Source organism: Hyaloscypha bicolor (assembly GCF_002865645.1).
Source record: "Hyaloscypha bicolor E unplaced genomic scaffold K444scaffold_53, whole genome shotgun sequence".
Lineage (NCBI taxonomy): Eukaryota > Fungi > Ascomycota > Leotiomycetes > Helotiales > Hyaloscyphaceae > Hyaloscypha > Hyaloscypha bicolor.
The window spans coordinates 988764-998941 of record NW_020194555.1 but is presented as its reverse complement, the minus strand read 5'-3'; the positions used below and the strand labels follow the sequence as shown (position 1 = coordinate 998941).

The following is a 10178-nucleotide window of genomic DNA, read 5'->3' as shown; positions in this document are numbered from 1 at the left end:
AATTGCAGTAGTAAAAACATAAGGATTCAATGTTGACGCGTCAAAAGCTGGTGTTTTGATTTTCAGGGAGTGTATTACCCAATTTGGCTAGCTGGCCGACCCCCTAGCTAGCGCTGTTACTATACTTATGGGCTGTACCTCCGTAGAGTGCCTACATGGGCCCCTACTAGCGTGAGTGTTTGGCTGCCGCACGAATGGTTACAACTGCCGTAACCCCCGCCTCGGCACTCCGTACTTCAAACAGCAATATCCTCTTATCCTGGAAATAATTTGCGCCATTTTCTCGTGAATTTCGGCGTCTTCCATCCAACGGAGATTTCCCCATGAGGGACTGCGCCACGAGGAGGGTTCCACCCGTTTTAATAGTCTTCCTCATTCCCGCTAGACCGTGCAATTTATGACTCTAATGTATAATCTTTGCTGAATATAAATTAGCAAAGTGTTGGAGATTGACCCCCTACCTAGGTGCTCTCGTCACCTGTTAGGTCATATAAATATCCTGTGAATAACCTCAACAATCAATCCAACCACTACACTCAAAGAGAGGCCCTCGGAATACGAATTGTACTTTTTTTCTATATTGCATTCTGACAAAGGAGTTACCAAAATGATCTTGTTCACCTTCATTCTCGCGCAAGCCTTCTTCCAGATTGTATATTGCGCCGCCGAGCCTTACAATGTCGCAGCTGTCAAACAGGTAATGGTCAAAAATGCTGCAGCTTCATGGGAACTTGGTACTGCTTCAGAGGCTCTTTTAGAGCTCGACAACACGGATCTGAGCGTATTTGGTCACCATGCTTTCACATCGGCATCAGCCGAGACAGAGGCTCTAGCCTATGCAAAACCACATATCGCTCTTGGTAGTGATCTATTAATTGCCGATGCTGCATCAAACAGTGATCCGGTTTCCCTTGGTGTTGCCGCTGTGATGCTAGGGAAAACAATATCTGCGTATTCAACCGCAGCGGAGAATCAGTTGAACACGCTGCTCTACCATACCCCAAAAGCCTCAAATGGAGCTATTAGCCATCGTTCTCGGTCAATCGCGTTGTGGTAAGCAAAGCTGCTATAGCCACTATGAGAGCCGACAATGACAGCTAACAACTTTTATAGGTCGGATTTCATTTACATGGCCCCTCCGTTTCTGGCCTACTATGCAATATCTACGCAGAATGATACCTTACTAGATGTAGCTGTACAACAAGTCCAGGACTATCGAGCGGTCCTAAAATCTTCCAGTGGTGCTTGGTCACATATTTCCGCCTCCAGCCATCCAGATACTAGCTTCTGGTCTACAGGAAACGGATGGGCTGCAATGGGAATTACCAGGGTCTTGGCCGCGATTCTGGCGGCGCCTTCCCGTACAACCAATCAACAAACACAGACAGTCACTCTTAGAGATTGGATTAAGGAGATCATCGACGCTGCAATGAAGACTCCAGTAAGGACGGATAGAAACTTCTTCTTCGAAAGGTCGCTAACTACCAATAGCGCGATTCTGCGGGTCTTCTCCATAACTATCTAAACAATGCTGCCACTATTGGCGAGACGTCAGGGACTGCCCTTCTTGCGGCAGTTGTATATCGTATGGCCGTTCTTGAGCCAACAGTATTCTCCAGTACATATATCGCATGGGCAGACACTAGCCTCAATGCAATCGCGAAGCATGTTAATGCGGCTGGTGTTGTTTCCCCGGCGGTGAACCCATATGCCTATACAAGCCAGACTCCATATACGAAAGGCAGCCCTGAGGGACAGGCTTTTGCAGTAATGTTATACGCAGCGCATAGAGATTGCTTCGCCGCTAGTGTCTGCTCGAGCTAGAAAGTCCGCCGCCATTATTATAAGGAGGAAGAGGACTCTAGTGAAGGAGTATCAAGGAGCCTTTTCTACCCCCCACAGACTTTTTTAAGCGTTAGGAGTCGCACTTTTCAAAACCGAGAGGAGATTCTGGAGGTTGCGCGGAGAACTGGGACTTAAATCACTGTTGGGTTATTCTCATACACTTCTGACTGGACTGTTATATTCATTTACCCCATTTTAGCACTAACCTCTATCTACATCGTCCTTCACTATGCTGTCGTCTGCCTAGCTCTACTCTACAATATTTACAGATTACAATTAGCATTGATTCGCGAATCTCCTGTATAAAACAGTTACTAGGCCTTATATACAGCGTTGACGAAGAGAAGTCTCTCGTAGCTAGGTAATTGAACTTGACCTTGTGAAGCTCGTTCGGACCCCAGAAATCAGTTGGTTAAAATCCAATTTGGTTACCTCAGCTTAATTGTAGAGCAAGAGTGCCTCGCAGTAGTAGTCTGTCCCGGACTGAAGCGTGTATTCTTCAAGCTTCACCGTTATTCGAGGCTGCTATTACTCTACGAAATTCAGTCACTACTATAACCGCAATCGAGTTAGTATAATATGAAACACAGTCACGGAGGTGTCCTTTTCACTGCGTGTTTAGCGTAATTTTCGGTATTATTCCGATCTATATGAACATTCTATATAGATGGTTAGTATAAATCCATGTATTACTCAGTCAGTTCTATTGGTGGTGATGTCCAGCTAAGCAAAGTGGCCTAGGAGCAATGGTCAGTACTCTCCCTATAGTGAAACATTTTTTACACGGCACTACTCGCAAAGGTTGTTAGACACAAGTAATTGAACTAATATCTGCTTTACTGATAGCTTCGCCCATATCCCGATCCACCTGAGTCGAACCCAAAATTGCTATATTCTGATTACAGCCGCAACATATTCGTAGCGCAAAGGATCCTCAAGGTAGCAAGACTACTTTCCAGGCTTTCTGAAGGAAAAGTGAACTAGAAAATATTAACATCGACTGATCTCTAGAACATATGGGTCTGTCGAACTTACCCTTGCCGCAACCAATATCACTGGTAACTGTAACCCCACACCCGTCAGCAATCGTCCCCTTGATCACGCAGTTCTTGTAAGCCCAATCAATGTGCTGTACCGCTCCGCCGTGATCTTTTAATTTATAGAATAAAAATAATTAGCTAATGACTTCATTTCAAGAACAAGGTACGCCCTAGGAAATAGAGGAGAGGGGATCGGTACCTTTTGGCTCGGAGTGTGAAACTGGAAAGTCGCCGACAGTAGAGGAATGTGCAATCAAATAGCATCCTTGGATTCCTAGGTATTGTTAACATATTGAGTTACGTTGATAGACTTTGAGCAATCAGCGATATTTGAGACTAACTAGAGAAGAGCAATGCTAGCACAGCTACGAAGGATACCTTCATTTTGACGAGAGGTACAGAGTTGATAGAAAGTAATTGAGGGACGAGATTTCATCTAGAGAGGATTCTGTTTTCGTTGGTAGTAAGAAGCATCGAACTGCGGGGAGAGCAGCGGCTTCATACCAAGAGATTAAACCATCTCCTATTGAAATATTACGGAACAATTATTCCGTAGCCTAAATTACTCGTATATGATAGTTTAACCACCCGGAAAGCCCTGTCTCTTTAAAGCTTCAAGGCATCTCCCTAGTCGTGGAATATATTCTCTAGGAAGTACACACTTTAATTACATCTTACTTTAAAGAGGCACTCTTAAGATATACCGTATAAACTAGTATATAAAATCCCTATATATGACCTGTGCAACTATTTTGAGCTCCTCTAGAAGATATTTTATATCAGAGTGATTATAGTATCCCTTCGTCCGGTGAGACATTGCCAGGTGCTAGCAAGGGGGGGCTGGCCCAGACTATACAGGCGTACCTTTGCTTAAACTTATTAGTGATCTATCGTCTTTTCGCCCTAAGCCAGGCCCCCTTGCTAGCGCCTGGCAATGGCTCACCGGTAGGGATAGTACTTTATATTACAGCCCTAGCACGTTACGTAAAGTGTGTAATTACAGCCCCTAAGTACTTTATACGTTATATTATAGTCATGTAACGCACTAGCCCGATACGGAACACACTATACCTAATTCGGAAGCGGTGTGCTCCGGTAGTAAGTTTGAATTTTCGTAGCTGAGAAACTCTCTATTATTAATACTCTTATTACCAGGGAATTAATTGCTATTTAACGAGCTAATATGCTAGCTAATAATTAGCAGAGCGTTTAAAAGAAGGTAGAGATCCATAAAGCCTTTAATAAAATTCTAGCTAGTTGAAACGGAATAGTTGTGGCGGCAGGAACAGAGCAATGGAACGAGGCTCAAAGATCAATGATTTCCAATGTCTTAAGAATTTAAAGCTAAGGAGGACAGGAGTGAGGTGTGGCAGTGGATAAGTAGGTATGGCCAAGACCACTGAAACGCCGAGCTTTGGAAGCGAGCTTGGTTTGAACCATAGCTTGGAACCTTAGCTGAAACCAACTCCTTTGGCTAAAACCACGTCCGTATCAACCATGTGACACCAGCCGTTACAATAGTCTCTAACTATACCTATTACTAATTCTGTAAAAATAAGAAGAAGCTATTTAAGCAGATATGGAATACTACTATAATAGGCGAGTATCTCAAGTAATATAAGTAATATTAATGATTTTTAGTTAATTAGGATTAAGTAGAGAGAACTAGAATAGCAGGGCTATTAATACTAAGGGAACTACTTTAGATAAAGCTCGTATTTTTCTCTTAACCAGGTAGGAAAAGACAAGATATACTAAATACTTTCTTTAGAATAGCTATATTTACTTCTTATATAGCCTTTTTAATATTTAATATACCTGAATAGGGAGCTTTTTTTACTATAGTAGGCTTTAAAGTACCTAAATAATATGTAATTACGAATATGATTCTTGATTAGTACTATACTAAAATTAAGAGTAATATCTTAAATATCTTTAATTCCTCCCTATTTCTTAGTATAGTTTCTAATAAATCTATAAATATTAAAGGATATTAAATCGAGAATATTTCCGTTATTTATAAAGGCATATTATATAATTAGAGTAATAAGAGCTTAGAAGATAAGAGTACTTTAGCGGAAAATATAGTTCTGGATTATAAGAAGAAAGCCCTTAAATTTATATAAAGAGATCTTAATTAATTATTTGCTTTCTATTTAGATATATACTCTATAATATAAAGGACTTGGAAGTAATTTACTAAGCTTTTAGAGCTAGCTTATATATTTAATATTAAATGCAATTCTTATAGCTAATAGCTTATTATTAGAGATATAATTAATCCTAAAGTAATTAAGAAAGTTAAGATTATATTAGAAATTCATGACTTCTAGCTTGATTTTTAGTTAATTATTACTTAGTTTAGTAAGAAGAAGATCTTATAACTTGGTATCTTATATTAAAAGTAGCTTAATAGTATTAGTAAAGAGATTGCTTTATTTCTAGTAATAAAGACATAATAGGGCACTTAAGTAAGCTTCCTAATTTAAGTGATTTTTACCTCTAATATTGCTTTCTAGTACTATTCTATTAAATCTATCTTAAAAAACGAATCCTATCTAAAAGCATATGTAAAAGACTCTCGAATTAATATATCTTCGAAATTCCTATAGCTTATAATAAGTAAGGACTTTTAATATAAGTTACGAGAAATAGAGAGGCTACTAGAGCCTATATATAATTAGTAAAAGGTATTAGAATTAACTTATATAAACTTCTATTATATATACTAATAGTGAATTAATTTATATATATATCTTCTATAATTTAATAATCCTATAAAGTTTACTTTTATAGAGAATATAAGAGCATATTTGAAGTGAATTAGGAAATATGGCTTTGAGTTTAGGCTTAAAAGGCAGGTTTAGGACGTTTATCTTTTAGTATATATTTTTAATCCAAGTAACTAGTACTAATAAAGCTAATTTAGAAAAACTAACTAAGAGCAGGTTATAAATTATATATTCTCTTATAGTAAAGCAGACGTTTTAAATACTTTTTTTGAGTATATATTAATAGAACTAGGCTTTTATTTAATAAAGAAATATTAGGTATATATAAATAATTCTAAACTTTTTTAGAATCTTGCTATAAGTATATTCTAATATTCTTGATTTTTACTAATATTTTATAGGTATCTAGAAATAAAGTACTCGTATAGCTAGCTCTTTGAATTATTAATACTACTGCGAATTTAGTAGTATCCGAATAAGCCTTCTCAGTTATAAATATCCTCTATATAAAATTACGAAATTGTTTTTCTCTCTCTAAGCTTAATAAGCTTATCTTTATTTATATTAACTCTCGATCTTTATGTACTAATCGCGATAATATATATATAAATAGGAAGGCAAAGGTAAAAGCAAAGTAACTAGAGAGAATTAAGGTAAATAATTTACTTGATCCGGATACTATTAAGATATAGAGGCTTAATTTAGAAGATAATTTTGTAATACTTTAAATAATATTTCTGGAAGACTTTGAAATGGACGAATTTATATTAATTAAACTAATTATAGGGAAGTAGAGGCGGGCTAATACTATAATTAAAGCTATTCCAGAGGTTTAGAGTACGCTTTAGGGCTTATAGGAGTTTCAAGGGGATATTAGTACCGATTTTCAGGGTATTCAGGACCTGGAGTTTCAGGCGTTTGGGAATGACTATTGGGACCACGTGTCCTGAATTATACTTTCCTTTATGCACGAATTATACCCTATTTATGCCTACTTTATACGAGATTTACTATGTTTTGTAACGTAAAGTACGACTACTTTACATAAAGTATGTAAAGTGTAAAGTTTACCATCCCTACTCACCGGACGAAGGGATAAAGGATTTGAGCACTTTTAATTTAATTACGCAGGTGCAGGCCCTAATGTTTGTTACACCGCCTTGAGTTCTGCTAAGCAAAAGTCGACCGCGGCGCATTGCTACAGGGCATTTCAGCGCAACCCCTGCAAAGGCGGTGTGACAAACATTAGGGCCTGCACCAGCGCAGGCAAAAATCAGTGGCGCATATTGGCGCCAGGAAAGGCCGCTAGTGGCGGGGAAAGGTGGGAATCACGTTTCACATTCTAGTGTAATAATCACCCGAAGAAATCTTAATACTATCCCCCCCCCCTGGTACAAACGTGAAAAATTTTGCGGGCGCACAGGCCAAAAATTTAACGTCTGTTAAAGGGGGGAAGAGTAATACGATGCCCTAAATCGACCACGGCTTGAACTGCTTTTAGCCTAATATCAGAATCATATCGGGTGAGTCTTCGACCGGACGATTACCGTTGAGGGCATGTAGGATGACGAAACGTCCCGAATCGTCACGATATTAAAGAGATATCGCTTCTACTGGCAACACATCAATTGGTCAGGACAGATTTAGGAAGCTGATAGAGTTGAAGAGATAGGTAAATCACCTCCGAGTTAGTAAATTACTTGAAAAGAGCGTGGTCAGATGATTCCGGCGGGTTTCTTTCCGGTTCCTTATCTTCATTCCAGTGCTCTATAAATTCAGAATATCCCCACAACATCCCTTCCCCAATTCTCTCCTTCCATCCTACACGCGGACATCAATTTCCCCTCTCCATTACTTGGATCTGGTCAGGATGTTCCCCAAGCTTCTTTTATTTCATATTACTGCTCTTCTATCAGTAAACACACTAGTACGTGGTGCGAATCTAGGTCAATGGGGGCCCTTGATCGAGTTTCCTTTAGTTCCAGTAGCTGCAGCACTACTACATGATACTGGAGAACTCCTCGTCTGGTCAGCATATTCTACCGACACATTTGGACCCACGATATCTGGGCAGACACAGACTGCCATATACAATCCAGCTACAGGTGCTGTCACCAAGAAAACTATCACGAATACGCAGCACGACATGTTTTGCCCAGGAATATCTGTCGACTTCACTGGCAGAATCATGGTCACTGGAGGGGACACCGCTGCGAAGACGAGTATCTACGATGTGACAGGAAATGATTGGATTGCTGCACCAGATATGAAGATCCCTCGGGGCTACCAAGCATCGGCAATCCTTTCAGATGGTCGGACCTTTGTGATCGGAGGCTCTTGGAGTGGTGGAATAGGCGGGAAGAATGGCGAGATCTATGATCCTACCAAGAACTCATGGTCGCTCCTTCCTGGCTGCCCTGTAGCGCCTATGCTCACAGCTGATAATGCGGGTGTATTTCGTCAAGACAACCACGGTTGGTTATTTGCCTGGAAGAATGGATATGTGTTCCAAGCAGGGCCAAGCAAACACATGAACTGGTACGGTACGACAGGCAGCGGCAGCCAAACAGCCGCTGGTCTCCGGGCAAGTGATACAGATTCCATGGCCGGTAATGCCATCATGTACGACGCTGTTGCAGGCAAGATCCTGACCGTAGGAGGAGCACCAGACTACAATGGCAGTAGGGCTACAAGAAACGCTCATGTGATCACAATTGGGACTCCTGGATCAACTCCATCAGTTGTGCAGATCAACACAATGTGGTACGCCCGTGCCTTTTCCAATGGCGTTGTTCTCCCAGATGGCAAGGTTTTTATTACTGGTGGTCAGACTTTCACCGACCCTTTCACGGATAACAACGCCATCCTTACTCCTGAGCTTTGGGATCCGACAACTACCAAATTCGTTAAAATGGCTTCCAATCAGACTCCTCGCACCTATCACTCTGTCGGTCTTCTCATGCAAGATGGCACTGTCTTCGCTGGCGGTGGAGGACTTTGTGGCTCCTGCCACACGAACCACTTGGATGGGCAATTTTATTCCCCGCCCTACCTCTTTGCGAGTGATGGAGTCACTCGAGCTACACGCCCAGCGATCTCCTCCCTGTCCGCGACAACAGTCAAAATTGGAGGCAGCATAACAGTCACCATGGCTGGGGCTGTTAACAGCTTCTCTTTGATCCGAATGGCCAGTACGACCCACACGGTGAACACAGATCAGAGATGTATCCCATTGACACCAACTGTCAGTGGGCTGAAGTATACAATTATGGTGCCTGGAGATGCCGGTGTTGCTTTGCCCGGTTATTGGATGCTCTTTGCTCTTGACTCTGCCGGGGTGCCAAGTTTAGCAAAGACAGTGCTTATTACACTATAAACAAAAAATGGTCACTGCTGCATCACCCCTTTGGCGGCGGATTATTTTGCCCCATATATAGTAAGCTCCCTCCCACTGCCGGGACGCACGTCTGAATAAAATCTTGTCCTTCTGTCGGCCAGTCCCGACGCGGGAGCAGTTATGGTCGAGGGAAGCGGGGTTCAAGGCGAGGAGGATTGGGGGGGATCAGATACACCACAAAAGAAAATAAAGAGGTTCACATCGGAAGGAGACATATGGCGCAACATCGTTACTAGCAACAATTAATGTACTATACAATAAGTTCGCCCGTTTATTGGCATCCCTCGTATTATTATATCGTACAGTTTCTCTAGACCTGTTTGCAGAAAAAAGAAAACATCAAACCCTGAGCTGCAGGAGATTACATAGGCTTGAAGGAACTAATCATGTAAGATGATACTAGTGCATTTTAGGCTTAGCCCAGGGCGGAGAAACTTAAACCGCTGACCGCCTTAACGGATGCTTATTCCTCTTCAACAAAATAGCCAGCTTTCCGCCTTGCCATTAAAACCCATACTATAGGGCAGGATTTTAGACGATAAAGAGTCAAAACACTCGAGCACTCGAGTACTTGAGTACTAGAATACCAAAACTATGAAATTCAAAGCTACAAATCGCATACTACTTAAAATTAGGCTTGGAATTGCAGTAAAATTATACTTAGACTCAGGCTTGGCGATATTCCGGACTAATCGGTTTCTGCTAATTCGTTCCAGGGATCTGGAACGAGCGGTAATAGAACGTTCCAATCGTTCCTAAGTAAAGCTAATCCTGTAGATTCTCATTATTTTGCAAAGACTTCTATTAATTATACTATTAAGAGGCTAAAAACCATTATATAACCTCAGAAAGGCCTTTATTAAGTCATAATACTATTAAAAATAACTCTATTACTATAAGAAGTCTTTTTTACTATACTATATTATATAATTTGTCCTTGCTTTATACGGCTACTTCTATTACTTCTATTATATCTACTATATCTACTATATTCTCTATAATTTCCTATACTAATCTCTCTATTACTATTATTACTATTATTATTTCCTTTCTAGTAATAGCTTATAGTATAATCTGGCTACTTGTAATTACTATAATAACTATTTTATATATCTATAATCCGGATATATTTAAGGAAAATAATATTATTAAATCTCATATAAA

General features: G+C 40.3%; 3 protein-coding genes across 3 annotated transcripts; 2 read left to right on the top strand and 1 right to left on the bottom strand.

The window, feature by feature from the left end:
* Positions 1 to 700: 700 nt before the first annotated feature.
* On the top strand, positions 701 to 1974 carry K444DRAFT_585487 (Six-hairpin glycosidase; the record flags this gene model as incomplete). The annotated part of the gene is made up of 3 exons (XM_024877925.1): positions 701 to 1053; positions 1114 to 1441; positions 1492 to 1974. The coding sequence occupies 3 exons, from the start codon at positions 701 to 703 to the stop codon at positions 1822 to 1824; spliced, it is 1014 nt and encodes a 337-aa protein (XP_024739260.1). The 3' UTR covers positions 1825 to 1974.
* A 705-nt stretch (positions 1975 to 2679) lies between these two features.
* On the bottom strand, positions 2680 to 3356 carry K444DRAFT_340094 (uncharacterized protein). Its single transcript, XM_024872018.1, has 4 exons — positions 3227 to 3356; positions 3085 to 3159; positions 2881 to 2994; positions 2680 to 2825 (listed from the first exon to the last, which is right to left on the bottom strand). The coding sequence occupies exons 1-4, from the start codon at positions 3267 to 3269 to the stop codon at positions 2794 to 2796; spliced, it is 264 nt and encodes an 87-aa protein (XP_024739259.1). The 5' UTR covers positions 3270 to 3356; the 3' UTR covers positions 2680 to 2793.
* Positions 3357 to 7347: 3991 nt separating this feature from the next.
* K444DRAFT_610429 (copper radical oxidase) lies at positions 7348 to 9369 on the top strand. Its single transcript, XM_024879746.1, has one exon. The coding sequence runs from the start codon at positions 7488 to 7490 to the stop codon at positions 8991 to 8993; it is 1506 nt and encodes a 501-aa protein (XP_024739258.1). The 5' UTR covers positions 7348 to 7487; the 3' UTR covers positions 8994 to 9369.
* Positions 9370 to 10178: the final 809 nt, after the last annotated feature.